General features: G+C 43.1%; 1 protein-coding gene across 1 annotated transcript in view; it reads left to right on the top strand.

Moving 5' to 3' along the window:
- The first annotated feature begins 2,936 nt into the window (after window positions 1-2,936).
- Window positions 2,937-26,295, top strand: part of pik3r3b (phosphoinositide-3-kinase, regulatory subunit 3b (gamma)) — a 284,418-nt gene continuing 261,059 nt past the window's right edge. Inside the window, exon 1 of the mRNA XM_041790986.1 lies at window positions 2,937-3,740. Coding sequence (XP_041646920.1) covers window positions 3,395-3,740 — 346 coding nt within the window. The 5' untranslated portion in view covers window positions 2,937-3,394. The remainder of the gene's footprint in view (window positions 3,741-26,295) is intronic.

Here is a 26,295-nt window from a genome sequence, read left to right as displayed (position 1 = left end):
TAGGGCTCTGACAGACTTCAGAGTCCAGTTAGAGATGTGGACCCACTAAACCCTGAGAAGAGGAGAGGACATGAACTCAGGAAATGATGAAGAAAAGACACGCGAGCATTAAAGTCATCCAGAGTCTTTATGCCCTCTGTGGAGGAGAGGTCACATTTACTCTCTCTAAGGAGGAGGAAGTTCACCCTCTGACCTCTCGGGTTTGACCTGGGACTACAAAATCACCTACAAACGTTTTTTTTTAAATTACAGCCTAGAAAAAAATAATCTTCCCTCAGTCTTCATGAACCTTTGATCGTTTCTCTTCATGAGGATTTTTCTCTTTTCCTGCTTTAATCAGATCAGACACGAGCCTCTCTCTCTCCTGATGACGCAGCAGTCTGCGGCTGTCTGCTGCTGCGTCATCATGTGCGCGTGAACGCAGCACCCAGACTGCTGCTCCCTCCCTGCAGCTTCACTTCATCTTCTTAGTTTAGAGCCTATTTTGTCCTTAAACGCCCCCGTAGATTCCTGTCCCGGTGGAGCTGCTCCATCCTCTCAGACCGGAGAGGATCAGGACTGAGCCGGATCCCGGTACGGACTGTCGGTGTTCGCTGCAGAGCTGTCCCGTCCCGCCGCTGTCTGAGGAAGAGGAGGAGGAGGAAGAGGAGGTTTACTCTCATCAGCTCCGTTCACCGAGCACCGATCCTCCGGTCCGCCTGTCTGAGGATCAGCGCCGCCAGTCTGGGTCTCTGTGCGGGCTCCGGGTCCGGGGGTGGAGGGTCGGGTCATCCTTCAGCCCCGATCGGTGAGTCAGACCAGCAGACGGACCCGGACACGCTCAGTCTGGGACCGGGTCTCAACTTCAGATTCGCCTAGTCACGCTGATAAAAGGGCAGAGGAGGGCTGGAGGATCAAGACCAGGACCAGGGATCAGACAAGGACTAGAGATCTGACCAGGACCAGAGATCAGACCAGGACCAGAGATCAGACCAGAACTATAGATTAGACCAGGACCAGAGATCAGACCAGGACCAGAGAGCTGATCAGGACCAGAGATCAGACCAGGACCAGAGATCAGACCAGGACCAGAGATCAGACCAGAACTATAGATTAGACCAGGACCAGAGATCAGACCAGGACCAGAGAGCTGATCAGGACCAGAGATCAGACCAGAACTATAGATTAGACCAAGACTAGAGATCAGACCAGGACCAGAGATCTGACTAGGACCAGAGATCAGACCAGGACTGGAGATCAGACCAGGGCTGCAGGATCAGCATTGAAGCTGATGTCTGTATTCTGGCTTTATGGTCTCTTTGTAAGGATGTTTATATTCATAAATAATAAATTAATTAATTAACAAAAACAAAAAAACAAAAACCTAATAAATAAATAAATAATAAATAAATAAATAATAAATGATAAATGAATAAATGTTTTGTTCCACTGGAGTATTAAAGTTTCTGATTCTAGACTAAATGAAACCACATTAAAGCAGTGAGACAGGATAGACCAGGATGGTGGATTTGAGGGTCCAGGTCTGCTGACAGTGTTCTTTGGTTTCTCTTCATTAGGGATGTACCATGTTGGGTTTTAGCTGAGACTGATATTTAAATGTAGTCCAGACCTCAAACTTCAGTCCTTCAGACGGGCTTTATAGTGTCAGGAGTGTTGATGACTGGGGGAAAACCTTGATCTGATGTAGGTCAGCTGGTCTGGACTAAAACCCCTCACTCAGACGGTCATGTGACCGTTTACAGCTGATAGAGGCGGAGCTTTTCTCCAACCGTGCATCCCTAATTTAGAGTCCACTTCACAGCTCTAGTCTGTGATCCGTGATACAGGCAACATAGATCAGAGACCTGAAACCAGAGGGGTTTTAGAAAAACCAGACTCACATCAGAATCCTGATCTGGGTCGTCTCCAGCTCAGCTCTTCGTTGGTTCCACCTCAGACCGCCTCAGACTGCCTCAGACTGCCTCAGCCCGCCTCAGACCGCCTCAGACCGCCTCAGACTGCCTCAGACCGCCTCAGACCGCCTCAGACTGCCTCAGACCGCCTCAGACCGCCTCAGACCGCCTCAGACGGCCTCAGACCGCCTCAGACCGCCTCAGACCGCCTCAGCCCGCCTCAGACCACCTCAGACCGCCTCAGACCGCCTCAGACCGCCTCAGACTGCCTGACTGAACAGAGACAGGGGGCGTTCTAGACATCTAGTATTGTCTGTGGCTCCACCCCCACAGGAAGGCCTACCTGTAGGTTATTTTTATTTTTTAAAACTGGAGAAAATGACCAAAATATTCTGGTAATCATGGAGAAATAAATGAGTGCATGTTTGAGAGATCAGTAATCTCAGATGAGATTCCTCAGCTGGTATCTCTGAGATGATTGGCTCTGACTGTCCTCAGCTGGTATCTCTGAGATGATTGGCTCTGACTGTCCTCAGCTGGTATCTCTGAGATGATTGGCTCTGACTGTCCTCAGCTGGTATCTCTGAGATGATTGGCTCTGACTGTCCTCAGCTGGTATCTCTGAGATGATTGGCTCTGACTGTCCTCAGCTGGTATCTCTGAGATGATTGGCTCTGACTGTCATGGAGGCTCTTCAGCTCTTTTCTTGAAGGATTTTTTAGTTTCTGCTCAGGAGTTTTTCCTGGTTCTGACTTTCTGACCGTGACCCGAGTCAAACCTGAGTCGGACCTCTCGTTCCTAGTCTGGGCTAATCCGTCTCTCTGTGATGTCTGCAGGTCCGTCTGCATCAGGAGTCTTCAGGGTGAACAGGAGACGGACTCGGCTGCACTGCAGGGATTTCCTCAGGTTGGAGCCCAGAGGTTTAGTTTGGTCTCCAGAGTCTCTCCATCAGAAGAACCTGCAGGAGCTCACTCCAGTTTCTAGACCACCCAGCCCCCTCCTCCTCCTCCTCACCATCTTCATCTCCATCGTGGTCTCAGGGTGCTTACTGACTCCTCTGCCTTTCCATTCAGATCCCAGACAGCCTCAGACCTTAGACCAGAGACCTGACACAGGATTAACGTGGACTTTAAAACGGTTGGATATTAAACATACCTGCAGACGACTGTTCCCTCTGGATTAACCGACCTCGGAGGAGTCGGATTGGATTAAGACGTGGGAGGAGTCATGTTGGATTAAGACGTGGGAGGAGTCAGATTATCATCCAGAGATGCTCTGAGCTGCTCTTTGAAGGACCATAATCATCGTACTTGACCTCAGGGATCTACCACTGTGTCCTTGTTTGACCTCAGGCTCCTCCGGGTCATGGTTGACCTCCTCAGGACTTTTCTAATCCTCCGATTCACTGTTGGATTTGTTATTTTCAGTTTTATTTCAGTCAGTCTGAACTCTCAGGCTCGCTGACTCAGCATCTCTGGAGCAGACCACATGACCTCTCCATCATGGCGTCAGACAGCTTCCACTACAGGGCTCTCTACGAGTACAAGTGTGAGCGCGGCGACGACATCGGCCTCCAGCAGGGCGACCTGCTGACTGTCTCCACGGCCTGGCTGATGTCGGCGATGGACTACCAGGACGGGGACGAGCGCAGCCCCAAAGGATGGCTGCACGGCACCAACGAGAGGACCGGGGACACCGGGGCCTTCCCAGGGACCTTTGTGGAGTACGTGGGCGTGGTCAGAGTCAGCCCACCTGGAGCTAACCCGTGGACCAGACCTGTACCACCGACACCCGGGGGGGCACCGGCCGCTGTGGGGCCTCAGCCCCCAGGAGCAGCTTCTGCCTCAGGTGAGTGCAGATTGATCTGGATCAGGGTTTGGATGAATCTGCTTAATCTGGATCAGGGTTTGGATGAATCTGCTTAATCTGGATGATCAGGGTTTGGATGAATCTGCTTAATCTGGATCAGGGTTTAAATGAATCTGCTAAATCTGGATCAGGGTTTGGATGAATCTGCTTATTGTGGATCAGGGTTTGGATGAATCTGCTTAATCTGGATCAGGGTTTGGATGAATCTGCTTAATCTGGATCAGGGTTTGGATGAATCTGCTTAATCTGGATCAGGGTTTGGATGAATCTGCTTAATCTGGATCAGGGTTTGGATGAATCTGCTTAATCTGGATGATCAGGGTTTGGATGAATCTGCTTAATCTGGATCAGGGTTTAAATGAATCTGCTAAATCTGGATCAGGGTTTGGATGAATCTGCTTATTGTGGATCAGGGTTTGGATGAATCTGCTTAATCTGGATCAGGGTTTGGATGAATCTGCTTAATCTGGATCAGGGTTTGGATGAATCTGCTTAATCTGGATCAGGGTTTGGATGAATCTGCTTAATCTAGATCAGGGTTTAAATTAATCTGCTTAATCTGGATCAGGGTTTGGATGAATCTGCTGAATCTGGATCAGGGTTTGGATGCATCTGCTTATTGTGGATCAGGGTTTGGATGAATCTGCTTCATCTTGATCAGGGTTTGGATGAATCTGCTTATTGTGGATCAGGTTTTGATGAATCTGCTTAATCTGGATCAGGGTTTGGATGAATCTGCTTATTGTGGATCAAGGTTTGGATGAATCTGCATAATCTGGATCAGGGTTTGGATGAATCTGCTTATTGTGGATCAGGATTTGGATGAATCTGCTTATTGTGGATCAGGGTTTGGATGAATCTGCTTAATCTTGATCAGGATTTAAAAAACTTGCTTAATCTTAATCAAAAAAACATCAAGGGACGGGACCAATGATCTGTAATCACATACCATCTGGCGATGGGACCAATGATCGCTAATCACAAGCCACATAAGGCCTGACGAGACATGCAATGATCAAAAACCGTAAGCACGGTGGTGGCAGCATCATGCTGTGGGGATTCTTCTCAGCAGTTAGCCCTGGAAGGCTTGTTGAAATGTCACAATGTTGTCTAGCAGATGCTTTTATCCAATGCAACGTTCATATAGGTAGACAGGTGTTCTGGGTGTTCAGGACCTTGTCCAAGGGCCCCAACTGGATATTGATTCTGTACTGACTGGGATTTGAACCATCAGTCTCCTAGACCAGGGTCAGTGGTGTAACCGTGTTACCTTTTCCCTCCTCTGCTCATCTGTCCTTCTCTGTCTCCATCCTCTCCTCCTCATTCTGACTAATATCTAGACCATCTCCAACATGTCTCCTAGCACTAATCAGTGCTCAACGCTCTCTGACACCGTTTGATTGTGAACGCCTCTTACATTTCACAGCTGACATCCGTACCTTTCTCTACAGGGAGCTGATTCTCCTCTTCTTACAACATTAATTATGACAGGAAGCTAATGAATCCCTGACAGTCTTCTCGCGATCGTCTACCTCCACGTTTCTAGGACGAGTGTCAGGGTAATCATGAGTTCACGCTGAATCTAACAGGCTCATCGTATGTGCTGTGCTGCTCGGCTGTGATAAGAAAGTGGCGTCTTTTATCTGCAGATATGAGCGCCGTAGCTCCAGACGCTCTGTTCCTATGGATGGAAATGAGAGATGCAATTAGATGTGGAGCGAAACGCCAGACGCCACCGCTTCATTCAGTACGCATGTGTTGATCAGAGAATGACGTCTGAAACAAAACACTCATCATGTCATTAATGCAGAGATTTACTGTCAGAGAGGGATTTACCACAGGAAGTTCAAGGTTCCTCTGAAACCATGATCTCACCAGAACGCCAAAAACCCCAAAGAGTTGCTGATTTCAGGGGTAAAATACAAATAGACAGAAAAACTGACAAGCTTTTTTAAAATGAGACATAGAAATACCAGCAATACTGTCTGCTGATCTGATCCAATCCAATCTGAGAAAGACTGATATTTACAGCTGATATAGACTGATATTTACAGCTGATATAGACTGATATTTACAGCTATATAGACTGATATTTACAGTTGATATAGACTGATATTTAAGACTGATATAGACTGATATTTACAGTTGATATAGACTGATATTTACAGTTGATATAGACTGATATTTATAGTTGATATAGACTGATATTTACAGCTGATATAGACTGATATTTACAGTTGATATAGACTGATATTTACAGCTGATATAGACTGATATTTACAGTTGATATAGACTGATATTTACAGCTGATATAGACTGATATTTACAGCTATATAGACTGATATTTACAGTTGATATAGACTGATATTTACTGCTGATATAGACTGATATTTACAGTTGATATAGACTGATATTTACAGTTGATATAGACTGATATTTACAGTTGATATAGACTGATATTTACAGCTGATATAGACTGATATTTAAGACTGATATAGACTGATATTTACAGTTGATATAGACTGATAATTACAGCTATATAGACTGATATTTACAGTTGATATTGACTGATATTTACAGTTGATATAGACTGATATTTACAGCTGATATAGACTGATATTTAAGACTGATATAGACTGATATTTACAGTTGATATAGACTGATATTAACAGCTATATAGACTGATATTTCCAGTTGATATAGACTGATATTTACAGCTGATATAGACTGATATTTACAGCTATATAGACTGATATTTACAGTTGATATAGACTGATATTTACTGCTGATATAGACTGATATTTACAGTTGATATAGACTGATATTTACAGCTGATATAGACTGATATTTACAGTTGATATAGACTGATATTTACAGCTGATATGGACTGATATTTACAGTTGATATAGACTGATATTTACAGCTGATATAGACTGATATTTACAGCTGATATAGACTGATATTTACAGTTGATATAGACTGATATTTACAGCTATATAGACTGATATTTACAGTTGATATAGACTGATATTTACTGCTGATATAGACTGATATTTATAGTTGATATAGACTGATATTTACAGCTGATATAGACTGATATTTACAGCTGATATAGACTGATATTTAAGACTGATATAGACTGATATTTACAGTTGATATAGACTGATATTTACAGCTGATATAGACTGATATTTACAGCTGATATAGACTGATATTTACAGTTGATATAGACTGATATTTACAGCTGATATAGACTGATATTTACAGCTGATATAGACTGATATTTACAGCTGATATAGACTGATATTTACAGTTGATATAGACTGATATTTACAGCTGATATAGACAGATATTTACAGCTGATATAGACTGATATTTACTGCTGATATAGACTGATATTTACTGCTGATATAGACTGATATTTCCAGTTGATATAGACTGATATTTACAGCTGATATAGACTGATATTTGCAGCTGATATAGACTGATATTTAAGACTGATATAGACTGATATTTACAGTTGATATAGACTGATATTTACAGCTGATATAGACTGATATTTACAGCTATATAGACTGATATTTACAGTTGATATAGACTGATATTTACAGCTGATATAGACTGATATTTACAGTTGATATAGACTGATATTTACAGCTGATATAGACTGATATTTAAGACTGATATAGACTGATATTTACAGTTGATATAGACTGATATTAACAGCTATATAGACTGATATTTCCAGTTGATATAGACTGATATTTACAGCTGATATAGACTGATATTTACAGCTATATAGACTGATATTTACAGTTGATATAGACTGATATTTACTGCTGATATAGACTGATATTTACAGCTGATATAGACTGATATTTACAGCTGATATAGACTGATATTTACAGTTGATATAGACTGATATTTACAGCTGATATGGACTGATATTTACAGTTGATATAGACTGATATTTACAGCTGATATAGACTGATATTTACAGCTGATATAGACTGATATTTACAGTTGATATAGACTGATATTTACAGCTATATAGACTGATATTTACAGTTGATATAGACTGATATTTACTGCTGATATAGACTGATATTTATAGTTGATATAGACTGATATTTACAGCTGATATAGACTGATATTTACAGCTGATATAGACTGATATTTAAGACTGATATAGACTGATATTTACAGTTGATATAGACTGATATTTACAGCTGATATAGACTGATATTTAAGACTGATATAGACTGATATTTACAGTTGATATAGACTGATATTTACAGCTGATATAGACTGATATTTACAGCTGATATAGACTGATATTTACAGTTGATATAGACTGATATTTACAGCTGATATAGACTGATATTTACAGCTATATAGACTGATATTTACAGTTGATATAGACTGATATTTACTGCTGATATAGACTGATATTTACAGTTGATATAGACTGATATTTACAGTTGATATAGACTGATATTTACAGTTGATATAGACTGATATTTACAGCTGATATAGACTGATATTTAAGACTGATATAGACTGATATTTACAGTTGATATAGACTGATATTTACTGCTGATATAGACTGATATTTACAGTTGATATAGACTGATATTTACAGTTGATATAGACTGATATTTACAGCTGATATAGACTGATATTTACAGTTGATATAGACTGATATTTACAGCTGATATAGACTGATATTTAAGACTGATATAGACTGATATTTACAGTTGATATAGACTGATATTAACAGCTATATAGACTGATATTTCCAGTTGATATAGACTGATATTTACAGCTGATATAGACTGATATTTAAGACTGATATAGACTGATATTTACAGTTGATATAGACTGATATTTACAGCTGATATAGACTGATATTTACAGTTGATATAGACTGATATTTACAGCTGATATAGACTGATATTTAAGACTGATATAGACTGATATTTACAGTTGATATAGACTGATATTTACAGCTGATATAGACTGATATTTACAGCTGATATAGACTGATATTTACAGCTGATATAGACTGATATTTACAGCTGATATAGACTGATATTTACAGTTGATATAGACTGATATTTACAGCTGATATAGACTGATATTTACAGTTGATATAGACTGATATTTACAGCTGATATAGACTGATATTTACAGTTGATATAGACTGATATTTACAGCTGATATGGACTGATATTTACAGTTGATATAGACTGATATTTACAGCTGATATAGACTGATATTTACAGCTGATATAGACTGATATTTACAGCTGATATAGACTGATATTTACTGCTGATATAGACTGATATTTACAGCTGATATAGACTGATATTTACAGCTGATATAGACTGATATTTACAGCTGATATAGACTGATATTTAAGACTGATATAGACTGATATTTACAGTTGATATAGACTGATATTTACAGCTGATATAGACTGATATTTAAGACTGATATAGACTGATATTTACAGTTGATATAGACTGATATTTACAGCTGATATAGACTGATATTTACAGCTGATATAGACTGATATTTACAGTTGATATAGACTGATATTTACAGATGATATAGACTGATATTTACAGCTGATATAGACTGATATTTACAGCTGATATAGACTGATATTTACAGCTGATATAGACTGATATTTACAGCTGATATAGACTGATATTTACAGCTGATATAGACTGATATTTACAGTTGATATAGACTGATATTTACAGCTGATATAGACTGATATTTAAGACTGATATAGACTGATATTTACAGTTGATATAGACTGATATTTACAGCTATATAGACTGATATTTACAGTTGATATTGACTGATATTTACAGTTGATATAGACTGATATTTACAGCTGATATAGACTGATATTTACAGTTGATATAGACTGATATTTACAGCTGATATAGACTGATATTTAAGACTGATATAGACTGATATTTACAGCTGATATAGACTGATATTTACAGCTGATATAGACTGATATTTACAGTTGATATAGACTGATATTTACAGTTGATATAGACTGACATTTACAGTTGATATAGACAGATATTTACAGCTGATATAGACTGATATTTACTGCTGATATAGACTGATATTTACAGCTGATATAGACTGATATTTACAGCTGATATAGACTGATATTTACAGCTGATATAGACTGATATTTACAGCTTATATAGACTGATATTTACAGCTGATATAGACTGATATTTACAGCTGATATAGACTGATATTTACAGCTGATATAGACTGATATTTACAGTTGATATAGACTGATATTTACAGCTGATATAGACTGATATTTACAGTTGATATAGACTGATATTTACAGCTGATATAGACTGATATTTACAGCTGATATAGACTGATATTTACAGCTGATATAGACTGATATTTACAGCTGATATAGACTGATATTTAAGACTGATATAGACTGATATTTACAGTTGATATAGACTGATATTTACAGCTGATATAGACTGATATTTACAGCTGATATAGACTGATATTTACAGCTGATATAGACTGATATTTACAGCTGATATAGACTGATATTTACAGCTGATATAGACTGATATTTACAGCTGATATAGACTGATATTTACAGTTGATATAGACTGATATTTACAGCTGATATAGACAGATATTTACAGCTGATATAGACTGATATTTACTGCTGATATAGACTGATATTTACTGCTGATATAGACTGATATTTATAGTTGATATAGACTGATATTTACAGCTGATATAGACTGATATTTGCAGCTGATATAGACTGATATTTAAGACTGATATAGACTGATATTTACAGTTGATATAGACTGATATTTACAGTTGATATAGACTGACATTTACAGTTGATATAGACAGATATTTACAGCTGATATAGACTGATATTTACTGCTGATATAGACTGATATTTACAGCTGATATAGACTGATATTTACAGCTGATATAGACTGATATTTACAGCTGATATAGACTGATATTTACAGTTGATATAGACTGATATTTACAGCTGATATAGACTGATATTTACAGCTGATATAGACTGATATTTACAGCTGATATAGACTGATATTTACAGTTGATATAGACTGATATTTACAGCTGATATAGACTGATATTTACAGCTGATATAGACTGATATTTACAGCTGATATAGACTGATATTTACAGCTGATATAGACTGATATTTACAGCTGATATAGACTGATATTTAGAGCTGATATAGACTGATATTTACAGCTGATATAGACTGATATTTACAGCTGATATAGACTGATATTTACAGCTGATATAGACTGATATTTACAGCTGATATAGACTGATATTTACAGTTGATATAGACTGATATTTACAGCTGATATAGACTGATATTTAAGTCTGATATAGACTGATATTTACTGCTAATATAGACTGATATTTACAGCTGATATAGACTGGTATTGACAGCTGATATAGACTGATATTTACAGCTGACATAGACTGATATTTAAGATTGATATAGACTGATATTTAATGCTGATATAGACTGATATTTAAGACTGATATAGACTGATATTTACAGTTTATATAGACTGATATTTACAGCTGATATAGACTGATATTTAAGACTGATATAGACTGGTATTGACAGCTGATATAGACTGATATTTGCAGCTGATATAGACTGATATTTAAGACTGATATAGACTGATATTTACAGTTTATGTAGACTGATATTTAAGACTGATATAGACTGGTATTGACAGCTGATATAGACTGATATTTACAGCTGATATAGACTGATATTTAAGACTGATATAGACTGATATTTACAGTTTATATAGACTGATATTTACAGCTGATATAGACTGATATTTATGACTGATAAAGACTGATATTTACAGTTGATATAGACTGATATTTAAGACTGATATAGACTGATATTTACAGCTGATATAGACTGATATTTAAGACTAATATAGACTGGTATTGACAGCTGATATAGACTGATATTTACAGCTGATATAGACTGATATTTAAGACTGATATAGACTGATATTTACAGTTGATATAGACTGATATTTACAGCTGATATAGACTGATATTTAAGACTGATATAGACTGATATTTACAGCTGATATAGACTGATATTTAAGACTAATATAGACTGGTATTGACAGCTGATATAGACTGATATTTACAGCTGATATAGACTGATATTTAAGACTGATATAGACTGATATTTACAGTTGATATAGACTGATATTTACAGCTGATATAGACTGATATTTACAGCTGATATAGACTGATATTTACAGTTGATATAGACTGATTTTTACGGCTGATTCAGACTGATATGTTCAACTCTTTAATGTAGATATTGCTAACCTTCACTGGTCGTTTTAAGTTTTGCATGTATTGGTTAAATTTATTTTATGGTTAGGATTGATGTTGTTTATATTGTTTTAGACCAGTTGAGATTCATCCTCTCTTCTTCTAAAGTCCTTTACTCTGTGTTGTCATAACCTGATGAATCGTCTGAAGCTGTTGAGTCGGCGGCTGAAACAGTCATGAATTAAACAGCACCAGAGGCTCATGGGCGGGGCCAGGATGCAGCTCTCCCATTCTTTGATGCAGCCGGGCGGTGACCCGTCCTCTCCGTGTTAAACTGCAGATCCAGTCCTGGGAATGCATGTGTGGGCTTCAGGTCACGTCAGCATGCTGACAGAGGCTCAGCAACCAGGGTGGACCGTCCGGGAAAACGGCTGTCAATAAAGATTTTATTTTATTGTCAGGTTAATTAGCCTCAGAATCACCAGGCTGAAGACGGAGGATTCTCTGAACCGAAGGATTAGATCTGCAGCAGGAACAACAGAGAGATAAAGAAGACAAATATAACTACAGAGCAGGATGGAGCAAGTTTTAATTCTGAGGGAGCAGAAACAGAACCTCCGTAAAACAGAGGCTGCAGTGTCTAAAGACGCTAACGGTGTCTGATTAGGGGGTCACAGAGGTATAAAGTCATGTGATACACAGCCAGGTTTGATCTGTTTTAGAGCGGTAGGTTTATGTTTTATGGGCCTGGCGTTCCTTTATGATCCTGTTTTTATTTTTTACCATCAAAGAGAGGCAATCAGACGCTGCTCTCTGTTACTGCTGTTGGTCATTTCAGAGATGCGTCTATGCAGAGGAACATCATCCATTCATGCTGCTATTACTTCTACAACCCCTATTCCAAAAATGTTGGGTCACTGTAAAACATAAATAAAAACAGAAGTCAATGATTGTCCAATCTCATAAACCCATATTTATCCACAATAGAAGAGAAACAGCATGTCCACCAATCATCCATCCATCTTCTTCTGCTTATCTGGGGTCAGGTCCCAGTGGCAGCAGGCCAAGCAAGTCAACCCAGATGTTCCTCTCCCCCGCAACACTTTCCAGTTTCTTCCTGAGGGATTCCAAGGCGCTCCAAGGCCAGAAGGGATATATAATCCCTCCAGTGAGTCCTGGGTCTGCCTCGGGGTGTCCTCCCAGTAGGCGTGCCCGGAATACCTCCACAGGAAGGTGCCCAGGAGGCATGCTGATCCGATGCTCCTCACCCTATCTCTAAGGCTGAGCCACGCCTGTATGGAATCTCATTTCGACTGCTTGTATCAGCGATCTCATTCTTTCGGTCATTACCCAGAGTTCCTGACTATGATGAGGGGTGGGACGTAGATCGACTGGTAAATAGAAAGCTTTGCCTTTCAGCTCAGCCCCCTCTTCACCACAACGGTCTGGCACAGCGCCTGCAAAACTGCTGACCCTGCACCAATCCGCCTGTCAATCTCACGGTCCATTCTACCCTCACTCATGAACAAGACCCTGAGATACCTGAACTCCCTCACTTGGGGCAAAGACTCTCTCCCAACCTGGAGTGGGAAACCCACTGTTTTCTGGCAGAGGACCATGGCCTCAGACTTGGAGGGGCTTATTCTCATACCAGCCACTTCACTCCGCTCCAGAGCCTGCTGGAGGTCCTCAGCTGAGGATGCCAGCAGAACCACATCATCAGCAAACAGCAGTGATGAAACTCTGAGCTTCACAAACTGGAAACCCTCCTCCTCCAGCTGCGCCTTGAGATCCTGTCCATGAAAATCACAAACGACTTCGGAGACAAGGGGCAGCCCTGAGGGAGGCCAACACGCACCGAGAACATGTCCGACTTTGTGCTGAGGATGTAGACACAGCTCTCACTTTGGTTATACAGGGGCCTGATGGCTCGCCGCAGCGACCCCGGTATCCCATATTCCTCTGGAACCTCCCACATGACCCACCAGGGAACACAGTCATAAGCCTTCTCCAAATCTACAAGACACATGTAGTCTGGGTGAGCAAACTCCCAATCTCCCTCAAGAAGCCCTGAGAGAGTAAAGAGCTGGTCCACAGTCCCACGACCAGGACGGAATCTGCACTGTTCCTTCTGAATCTGAGGTCTGACAATCGTACAGAGCCTCCATTCCAGCACCCTAGAGTAGACCTTACCAGGGAGGCTGAGTAGTTACAGGGCCGTGGTTACCATTGTGTAGCATTGCTCTTCTTTCCATAATAAACACCTGGGAAGTAAGGAGACCAGCTGATGGAGAGGAATGTTGTCCCATTCTTGTCTGTTATAGGATTCTAGCTGCTCAACAGTCCTGGGTCTTCTTCCTTTTCTGATGCTCCAAATGTTTTCTGTTGGTGAAAGGTCTGGACTGCAGGCCGACTAGTTCAGGACCTGGACTCTTCTCCTGTGAAGAGTTGTGATGGATGTGGTATGTGCTTTAGCATGGTCTTGCTGAAATAGTGGCAGCCTTCCCTGACAGAGACGTTGTCTGGATGGGAGCACATGTGTCTCTAAAAGCTCTCTCTACTTTCCAGCATTGATAGTTCCTTTCCAGATGTTAGAGCTGCCCACGCCATAGGCACTAATGCAACCCCATACCATCAGAGATGCAGGCTTTAGACCTGAGCCAGGAGAACAAGCTGGATGCTCCCTCTCCTCTTTAGTCCACAGAACAGTTTTCCATGTTTCCTCTGACCACAGAACAGTTTTCCATGTTTCCTCTGACCACAGAACAGTTTTCCATGTTTCCTCAGTCCATGTTAAATGAGCTTTGGTCCAGAGAAGACGGACCACGGTGGTTCTGGATCCTGTTCACATCTGGCTTCTTCTCTCCATGATCCAGCTTTAACTGTCATTGGTGGATGGCACGGCCAACTGTGTTGACAGACGATGATTTCTGGAATGTTCCTGAGCCCATGCAGTGATTTCAGTGCAGAATCATGCCTGAATCATTTTTCTGAAATCGTTCCTTAGTTGTTGTTTTTTTTGTTGTTTTTTTAAAGATTTGTTTTTGGGCCTTTATTAGGTGGAGGAGGACAGTGGATAGACTCAGAAACAGAGGCAAGAGTGGAGGAGAGACATGCAGCAAAGGGCCTCAGGCCAGATTCGAACCCAGGCTGCCCGGGTTAACCACTTGACTACCGACACGCCCCGTTCCTTTGGTTTTAGACTCAGTTGTTCCCAGATTGGTGATCCTCTGCCCATCTTTACTTTTGAGAGACTCCGCCTCTCTAAAATGCTCCTTTTATACCCAGTCATGTTTCTGACCTGTTGACCGTTAACCTGATTAGTTGTAAAATTATCCTCCCACTGTTACTTTTCCTGCCTTTTGGTGCCCATCCCTACTTTTTTGAGATGTGTTGCTGCCATCAAATTCAAAATGTGCTAATGTTTTAATAAATGGTCAAATGTCTTTATGAGTTTTGACAATCCGTGACTTCTGTTTTTATTTAGATTTTACAGCGACTTAACTTTTTTGGAAATGGGGCTGTGAATTTTCCCCCTGCAGTCTGACCTACAGTGAAAGTGAAATAAAGGCCTGCTCAGTCCTACAGCTCTGCTTTTAGTGTATTTTAACTGCAGGCTGATCTCAGTGGTGCAGCTTTTCCCGTCTTTATGGTAGCATCAGTCAAACATGGCGCTCTTCAGCCAATCAGATCCTTTGTTGAGACCAGGCTGGCGTGTCAACAGGGTTTAAATCTATAAAGGGACCTCAGAGAATCACACAGGAGGATGTGAAGTCAGTCTGGCCCTGCTCCTCTGTGCTCCAGCGGCATGGCGTCTCCTCCTCTCAATGATGTCATCAGCTGAGACCAGGACTGTAAATCCTGATCAGTGGTCACTGATTCAAGACAAGTTATGTTAAATAGAATGGCGTGCAGAGAGATATCGCTGCCACCCCCCCACCCCCACCAACCCACCACCACCACCACCACCACCAGCATCATCCTGCAGCCTGTTTATGGACTCCTATAAAACCACATGGCTTTTTACAACCTCCTCCTCTTCCTCACTGCGTTTTAGCGTCCTCTGAAGTCTCTGGATAGAGTTGGGTGAAAGCCACGTGACCGCCAAGTGGAGCGGTTGTCGGAGGCGTAAAGATAATTTAGAGTCTGGAGTCTGGTTTTAGACTGGAGGCGCTGGAGGGCCTGATCCAGTGATCGCTTTAATGAGCTTGTTATAAGGACTGTTACTGCACATGCTCACATCAGAGCTTCATGAAGATGAAGAGGAGCAAACAGGATTCAGGCTGATGAAGAGGAGCCTGAGGATCAGGATTCAGACTCCTGTCAGACCCCCTAGGTCATACTGGTCCTAATGTGGACTTCAGGTCTAGATTTAAAAGCTCCACCTGTCAACAGGTCTGGTCTGTATTCTGATAGGAATCTAGAACCAGGTCTCTGTGTGGGTCCAGTCTCAGACTGAGGCTGACGTCTTCATGTTGGTTTAATGACTCTCAGCTGTTTCATTAGTGCTAACCCTGTTAGCTAACAGGCTCATTAATCCCACTAATTAGAGCATTAATCAGCTGATCTGCTCTAACAGTAATGAGAGGATTCAGACGGTGGCGTTAGAAACACTAGACGGCGTTTTAATGAAGGGGTGGGATCAGTCTACATTTGTTATCATAAACCGAGCAGCACCCTCCAGTCCTGAAACGTGAAGCTGATGCAGACAAGCAAAAACCAGCCCCCTACCCCAACCCTAGAGACGTTTTTACCCTGGAAATAACCTGGGGGGGGGGGGGTGTCTGTACCACAGTGGTTTAGATAAACCTCACTGCACACTGGTTGGTGCATCTCATTTGATTGACAGATAGCTCAACAAGCAGAAGCTACGTTTTTGTCAACCAGAATGCTAGCTAGCTGACAGGAAGTCGAGTTAGTGGGCGGGTCTTTAGTTTGATCCAAAGTTTAGTTTAGACAGCGATTTTGTACAGTCTATGTCATAAACGCCAAAAAGCTGGGGTGAACAGCGGCTCTCAACCCCCCCCCCCCCAGCCTTCTTCTCTGGTCGTTGTAGGAAAACCTTCAGAAACGTGTACTCTTTTTGTCCATTATACAGGCAAGAAGTGAAGGACTTTGGTTCCGTCAAAATAAAAGTCTCCTGTCTGTAGATGAAACAACTGTAGTCCCTTCAAATTGAAAGCCTCCTGTCTGTTGATGGAAAAAGTGTAGCTCTTTCACATAAAACCCTTCTCTCTGTAGATGGAGGTACTGTCTTCCCTTCAAAATAAAGCTTCCTGTGTCAGTATAGAAGCTGAAAGAAGATAATGGATGAAGTGTTCCTCTGATGTTTTATTAATGTTGTTCTCTCAGAGTGTTGTGTTTTATGTGTGGTCATTCCTCTGCTAGTAGTCGTAGTAGTAGTAGTAGTAGTAGTAGTAGTAGTAGTAGTAGTGGCAATAGTAGTGGTAGTAGTCGTAGTAGTAGTAGTCGTAGTAGTAGTAGTAGTTGTAGTAGTAGTAGTAGTAGTAGTAGTAGTAGTAGTAGTAGTAGTAGTTGTAGTAGTAGTAGTAGTAGTAGTAGTAGTAGTAGTCGTAGTAGTAGTGGCAATAGTAGTGGCAGTGTGGTGGCAGTAGTCGTGGTGCAGTAGCAGCAGCAGTGCAGCAGTAGCAGTAGCAGTGGCAATAGTAGTGGTAGTGGTCGAGTGCAGTGGTGGCTGGTAGCAGCAGCAGCAGTGGTGGTAGCAGCAGTGGTGGTAGCAGCTGCAGCAGCAGTGGCAGTGGTGGTGGCAGTGAGTGGTAGCAGCTGGTAGCAGCAGCAGCAGTGGTAGCAGCAGCAGCTGCAGCAGTGCAGCAGCAGTGGTGGTGGTGGTGGCAGTGGTGCAGTAGCAGCAGCAGCAGTGCAGCAGCAGTGGTTGTGGTCAGCAGCAGCAGCAGTGGCAATGCAGGTGGTAGCAGTCGTGCAGCAGCTGGTAGCAGCAGCAGCAGTGCAGTGTGGTGGTGGCAGCAGTAGTGCAGCAGCAGCAGTGGTGGTGGTGCAGCAGCTGCAGCAGCAGCAGCAGCAGTGGTGGTGCAGCAGTGGTCAGCAGCAGCAGCAGTGGCAGTGGTGGTGCAGTGGTAGTGGTGGTTGCAGCAGCAGCAGTGGTGCAGTCGTGGTGGTAGTGGTGCAGCAGTGCAGCAGCAGCAGCAGTGGTGGTGGTGGTAGTGGTCAGCAGTGGCAGTGCAGCAGCAGTGGTGCAGTGGTGCAGCAGCAGTGCAGCAGCAGTGGTTGTGCAGTGGTGAGCAGCTGCAGCAGCAGCAGTGCAGTGGTGCAGCAGCAGCTGGTGTGTGCAGCAGTGCAGCAGCAGCAGCAGCAGCAGCAGCAGCAGCAGCGTGGTGGTGGTGGTCAGCAGCAGTGGTGGTGGTGGTAGTGGCAGCAGTGGTGTGGTGGTGGTGTAGCTGGTGGTGGTAGTGGTGCAGCAGCGGTGCAGCAGCAGTGGTGCAGTGCAGCAGCAGTGGTGGTGGCAGTAGTGGTGCAGTGGTGCAGCAGTGGTAGCAGCAGTGGTGGTGGTGCAGCAGCTGCAGCAGCAGCAGCAGTAGTGGTGCAGTAGCAGTGGTAGTGGTGGCACAGTAGTGGTTAGCTGGTAGTGGTAGGTGGCAGTAGCTGGTGCAGTGGTGCAGTAGTCGAGTGCAGTGGTAGTGGCAGTAGTGGTAGTAGCAGTGGTAGTGCAGTGCAGTAGTGAGTGGTGGTAGCAGTGGTAGTAGTAGCAGTGGTGGTGCAGCAGCAGGGCAGCAGCAGCAGCAGTGGTGGTAGCAGCAGCAGCAGCAGTGGTGCAGCAGCAGTGGTAGTGGTGGTGGTGCAGCAGCAGCAGCAGCAGTGGTGCAGTGGTGGTGCAGCAGCAGCAGCAGCAGTGTGGCAGCAGTGCAGCAGCTGCAGCAGCAGCAGCAGCAGCAGCAGTGGTTGTGCAGCAGCAGCAGGGTGCAGCAGCAGCAGGTAGTGGTGGTGCAGTGGTGCAGCAGCAGTAGCAGCAGGAGCAGCAGTGGTGCAGCAGCAGCAGCAGCAGTGGTAGTGGTGGTGGTAGTGGTGCAGCAGCAGCAGTGCAGTGGTGGTGCAGCAGTGCAGTGCAGCAGCAGCAGCAGCAGCAGCAGCAGCAGTGGCAGCAGTGCAGCAGCAGCAGCAGCAGTGTGGTGGTGGTCGAGTGCAGTGGTGGTGGCAGTGGTGAGTAGCAGTGGTCGAGTGGTGGTGCAGTGCAGTAGTGGTGGTGGTGGTAGTGGTAGTAGTCGTAGTAGTGGTAGCTGTGCAGTAGTAGTAGTAGCAGTGGTAGTGGTGCAGTAGTAGTAGTGGTGCAGTAGTAGGTGCAGTGGTGGTAGTGGTGGTGGTGGTGGTAGTAGTGGTAGTGGTGGTGAGTGGCAGTAGTGGTAGTGAGTGGTGCAGTAGTGGTAGTAGTAGTAGTGCAGTAGCAGTGGTAGTAGTCGTAGTAGTGGCAACAGTGGTAGTGGTGGTATTAGCTGGTAGTAGCAGTAGTAGTGGTGGTGAGTGGTGAGTGGTGCAGCAGCAGCAGTGGTGGTGCAGCAGTGGTAGTGGTGTGGTGTAGCAGCAGCAGTGCAGTGGCAGCAGCAGCAGCAGCAGTGGTGGTGGTGGTAGCAGCAGCTGCAGCAGTGGTGGAGCAGCAGCAGCAGCAGCAGCAGCAGCAGTAGTGGTAGTGGTGGTGCAGCAGTAGCAGCTGCAGCAGCAGTGGTGCAGCAGCAGTGGTGGTCGTGGTGCAGCAGCTGCAGTGCAGGCAGTGGTGCAGCAGCATGGTGGTGCAGCAGCAGGTGGTGGCAGTGGCAACAGTGGTGGTGGTAGTGGTGGCAGCTGGCAGCAGCAGCTGGTGGTGGTGGCAGCAGCTGGTGTGCAGCTGCAGTGCAGTGGTGAGTAGCAGTGGCTGGTGCAGCTGCAGCAGTGCAGTGGTCGTAGTGGCAGTGGTGCAGTGGTGCAGTGGTGGCAGTGCAGCAGTAGTCGTGGTAGCAGCTGGTGCAGTGGTAGTGTGCAGTGCAGTGGTGGTGCAGTAGCAGCAGTGGTGCAGTGCAGTAGCAGCAGTGGTAGCAGCTGGTAGCAGTAGCAGTAGTGGTGCAGTGGTGCAGCAGTAGTGCAGTGGTGGTGCAGCAGCTGCAGTAGCAGCAGCAGTAGCAGTAGCAGCAGTGCAGTGGTGCAGCAGTGTAGCAGTGCAGCAGCAGTGTGGTTGCAGTGGTGGTAGCAGCCGTAGCAGCAGTGGTGGTGCAGCAGCAGTGGTGCAGCAGCAGCAGCAGTGGTGGTGGTAGCAGCAGTGGCAGTGGCTGCAGCAGCAGCAGCAGCGTGGTGCAGCAGCAGTGGTGCAGCAGTGGTGCAGCAGCAGCAGTGGTGCAGCAGCAGCAGCTGCAGCAGCAGTGCAGCAGCAGCAGCAGCAGCAGCAGTGCAGTGGTGCAGCAGCAGTGCGTGCAGCAGCAGCAGCTGTGCAGCAGCAGTGCAGTGCAGCAGTAGTGGTGCAGTGGTAGCAGTAGCAGTTGTGGTGCAGCTGCAGCAGTGCAGCAGCAGCAGCAGCAGCAGCAGTGTGGTAGCAGCTGGTAGCAGCAGCAGTCGGTAGCAGCAGTGGTGCAGTAGTAGTAGTTGTAGTAGTAGTAGTAGTCGTAGTAGTAGTAGTAGTAGTTGTAGTAGTAGCAGTAGCAGTAGTAGTAGTAGTAGTAGTAGCAGCAGCAGTAGTAGTAGTAATAGTAGTAGTAGTAGTAGTATTTGTAGTAGTAATAGTAACATCTTAAGAGAGAATGTGATGTTTTATTATTGTCGTTCTCTCAGACTAGTGCTGATTATCCAGATCATTAGATCATTATCTAGATCCCCACAGTGTCATGCAGATACTTTAGAGCCCTCTTGGTGGTGGCCAACAAGCGCGTGGTCCAGTGGCCTTAATCAGCCCTGATGTGTCAGATCCTGCACAGATTCTGATTGCTTATTAAATATTCAGAATGACAGAAATGGCGTTTAATTCAAAGCAACATTGCTGTTAACAGAAGATTCAGACTGGCTCTGAAGGCACGCTCATTAAACGACCACAGACTCATACTAACAGTGCCAGTGCTGGACAAAAGATCAGCAGCATTTAAGTCCTGTTTATGGCGCAGTAATAGCAGAGACATATTTACAGACATCATTTACATGTTAATTTATTTTAAAGCCATCCAGAGCTAGAGTTGTTTACTGATCTCTGGAAAGTTTGTGCCATTAAAACTGCAGCGCTCTTCCATCAGCTCTCTGAGACAGTGGACTCATCTTTTCTGCATCTATGCTGGGCTATTGCCGTCCTCAGACAGTAGACTTATCTTCACTGCATCAATGCTGAGATATTGCTGTCCTCAGACAGTAGACTCATCTTTACTTCATCTATGCTAAGCTATTGCCATGTGGACTAGTCTTTACTCCAGCTATGCTTGGCTATTTCTGTCCTCAGACAGTAGACTCATCTTTGCTGCATGTGTGCTGGACTATTGCCGTCTCAGACATTAGACTGATCTAAGCTGTGGTTGCCATCCTCAGACAGTAGTCTTTACTGCATCTGTTATGGGCTATTGCCGTCAGACAGTAGAATCATCTTTACTGCATCTATGCTTGGCTATTGCTGTCCTCAGACAGTAGTAATAGTAACATCTTAAGAGAGAATGTGATGTTTTATTATTGTCGTTCTCTCAGACTAGTGCTGATTATCCAGATCATTAGATCATTATCTAGATCCCCACAGTGTCATGCAGATACTTTAGAGCCCTCTTCCCACCTACGCCAACAAGCGTACCATCCAGCCCTGCCTTAATCAGCCCTGATGTGTCAGATCCTGCACAGATTCTGATTGCTTATTAAATATTCAGAATGACAGAAATGGCGTTTAATTCAAAGCAACATTGCTGGTCACAGAAGCAGCAGCCTGGCTCTGAAGGCACGCTCAGTAAACGACCACATACTCATACTAACAGTGCCAGTGCTGGACAAAAGATCAGCAGCATTTAAGTCCTGGTTATGGCGCAGTAATAGCAGAGACATATTTACAGACATCATTTACATGTTAATTTATTTTAAAGCCATCCAGAGCTAGAGTTGTTTACTGATCTCTGGAAAGTTTGTGCCATTAAAACTGCAGCGCTCTTCCATCAGCTCTCTGAGACAGTGGACTCATCTTTTCTGCATCTATGCTGGGCTATTGCCGTCCTCAGACAGTAGACTTATCTTCACTGCATCAATGCTGAGATATTGCTGTCCTCAGACAGTAGACTCATCTTTACTTCATCTATGCTAAGCTATTGCCATGCACACACATTGGACTCATCTTTACTCCAGCTATGCTTGGCTATTTCTGTCCTCAGACAGTAGACTCATCTTTGCTGCATGTGTGCTGGACTATTGCCGTCCTCAGACATTAGACTGATCTAAGCTGTGCGTTTGCCATCCTCAGACAGTAGACACATCTTTACTGCATCTGTTATGGGCTATTGCCGTCCTCAGACAGTAGAATCATCTTTACTGCATCTATGCTTGGCTATTGCTGTCCTCAGACAGTAGACTCATCTTTCCTGCATGTGTGCTGGACTATTGCCATCCTCAGACAGCAGACTGATCTTTCCTGCATCTGTGCTGGACTTTCGTTGTCTTCAGGCAGGAGAGTTATCTAAGCTGCGCGTTTTCTGTCCTCAGACAGTAGACTCATCTTTTCTGCATCTATGCTGAGCTATTGCTGTCCTCAGACAGTAGACTAATCTTTCCTGCATCTATGCTGAGCTATTGCCATCCACAGACAGTAGACTAATCTTTCCTGCATCTGTGCTGGGCTTTTGCCATGCTCAGACAGTAGACTGATTTTAACTGCATCTATGATGGGGCATTGCCATCCTCAGACAGTAGAATCATCTTTTCTGCATCTTTGCTGGTCTGTTGCTGTCCTCAGACAGTAGACTCATCATTCCTGCATCTATGCTGGGCTATACAGCAACATGCAGGAGAGGATGTGGGCGTATAGGGGGGTCCTGTGGAGGCCGTCCAGTTCCAGAGAGTGAATGACAGTGACTGGAAGCATTGTTATTTACTTTACAATAAAATAACATTTGTTATAAAATTTTCAGATGTCTTTATGTTAATGAAGGCAGAAATATAATATTCAAATCAGTGTTCTGCTTGACAGACTCTCTTTCACAAAAATGCATTTTTCTCAGCTTTCTAGAAAAAAAGTGGTCTTTTTGGTGAAACTAGCCTCTATTCAACTTCAGATAAATCAAGAACAGAACAAGCTGCAAACGAACGTTTTTTCCATGATGAAATACAGAGTTTCTTCTTTCATTTGAGCTATTTGGTGTTTTCAGAGTCATAGTACAAAATATTCTGTGGGTCTTGAAAGATGACTCAAAACAGCCAAAAACGCTGGCACAAGCCACTTTCCATTTTATAAAAGGGCTGGTACTCAATGAGTTAATTTCCCATCAACCCCTTGGTTTAAGCTGGTGTTTAAAACCTCAGTCACATCTACTTTTCCTCTAACTCTCTCCTCCTCGGCGTTCTCATCTCCATCACTCCTCGTTCTGACCCCATTTCCTCGTCTCTCCCCCCTGACTGCCTTATCTGTAGCTCTGCCGTCTCTCCTCCTGAAGGCTCATTCCTCCTCCTCTCTAACCCAGTTTCAGTTTCTCTGAGATCAGCACAGTTCCTCCCCTGGCTGCTCTCTTTCTTTTCTCCCCTGTTGGTGTAGTTGGTGATGTAGATGATTCTGAGAACATCAGGAACAAAATCACTGAAACACAATGACTGAAACACAATCACTGAAACACAATCACTGAAACACAGTCACTGAAACACAATGACTGAAACACAATGACTGAAACAGTCACTGAAACACAATCACTGAAACACAGTCACTGAAACACAATCACTGAAACACAATCACTGAAACACAGTCACTGAAACACAATCACTGAAACACAGTCACTGAAACACAGTCACTGAAACACAATCACTGAAACACAATCACTGAAACACAATGACTGAAACACAATGACTGAAACAGTCACTGAAACACAATCACTGAAACACAGTCACTGAAACACAATCACTGAAACACAATCACTGAAACACAATCACTGAAACACAGTCACTGAAACACAGTCACTGAAACACAGTCACTGAAACACAATCACTGAAACACAATCACTGAAACACAATCACTGAAACACAATCACTGAAACACAATGACTGAAACAGTCACTGAAACACAATCACTGAAACACAGTCACTGAAACACAATGACTGAAACACAATGACTGAAACACAATGACTGAAACAGTCACTGAAACACAATCACTGAAACACAGTCACTGAAACACAATGACTGAAACAGTCACTGAAACACAATCACTGAAACACAATCACTGAAACACAATCACTGAAACACAGTCACTGAAACACAATCACTGAAACACAATGACTGAAACAGTCACTGAAACACAATCACTGAAACACAATCACTGAAACACAATGACTGAAACACAATGACTGAAACAGTCACTGAAACACAATCACTGAAACACAGTCACTGAAACACAATCACTGAAACACAATCACTGAAACACAATCACTGAAACACAGTCACTGAAACACAATCACTGAAACACAATGACTGAAACACAATGACTGAAACAGTCACTGAAACACAGTCACTGAAACACAATCACTGAAACACAATCACTGAAACACAGTCACTGAAACACAATCACTGAAACACAGTCACTGAAACACAATCACTGAAACACAGTCACTGAAACACAGTCACTGAAACACAATCACTGAAACACAATCACTGAAACACAGTCACTGAAACACAGTCACTGAAACACAGTCACTGAAACACAATCACTGAAACACAATCACTGAAACACAGTCACTAAAACACAGTCACTGAAACACAGTCACTGAAACACAATCACTGAAACACAATCACTAAAACACAGTCACTGAAACAGTCACTGAAACACAATCACTGAAACACAATCACTGAAACACAGTCACTAAAACACAGTCACTGAAACAGTCACTGAAACACAATCACTGAAACACAGTCACTAAAACACAGTCACTGAAACACAATCACTGAAACACAATCACTGAAACACAATCACTGAAACACAGTCACTAAAACACAGTCACTGAAACACAATCACTGAAACACAGTCACTAAAACACAGTCACTGAAACAGTCACTGAAACACAGTCACTAAAACACAGTCACTAAAACACAGTCACCAAAACACAGTCACTGAAACACAATCACTGAAACACAGTCACTAAAACACAGTCACTGAAACACAGTCACCAAAACACAGTCACTGAAACACAATCACTGAAACACAGTCACCAAAACACAGTCACTGAAACACAATCACTGAAACACAGTCACTAAAACACAGTCACCAAAACACAGTCACTGAAACACAATCACTGAAACACAGTCACCAAAACACAGTCACTGAAACACAATCACTGAAACAGTCACTGAAACACAGTCACTGAAACACAATCACTAAAACACAGTCACTGAAACACAATCACTGAAACACAATCACTGAAACACAGTCACTAAAACACAGTCACTGAAACACAATCACTGAAACACAGTCACTAAAACACAGTCACTAAAACACAGTCACTGAAACACAATCACTAAAACACAGTCACTAAAACACAGTCACTGAAACACAATCACTAAAACACAGTCACTAAAACACAGTCACTGAAACACAATCACTGAAACACAGTCACTGAAACACAATCACTGAAACACAGTCACTGAAACACAGTCACTGAAACACAGTCACTAAAACACAGTCACTAAAACACAGTCACTAAAACACAGTCACTGAAACACAATCACTAAAACACAGTCACTAAAACACAGTCACTAAAACACAGTCACTGAAACACAGTCACTAAAACACAATCACTGAAACACAATGACTGAAACACAGTCACTAAAACACAGTCACTAAAACACAGTCACTAAAACACAGTCACTGAAACACAGTCACTGAAACACAATCACTAAAACACAATCACTGAAACACAGTCACTAAAACACAGTCACTAAAACACAGTCACTGAAACACAATCACTAAAACACAGTCACTAAAACACAATCACTGAAACACAGTCA

The sequence above is a fragment of the Cheilinus undulatus genome, linkage group 7 (assembly GCF_018320785.1).
Source record: "Cheilinus undulatus linkage group 7, ASM1832078v1, whole genome shotgun sequence".
In the NCBI taxonomy this organism is placed as follows: domain Eukaryota; kingdom Metazoa; phylum Chordata; class Actinopteri; order Labriformes; family Labridae; genus Cheilinus; species Cheilinus undulatus.
This window is presented reverse-complemented; position numbering and strand designations above follow the sequence as displayed.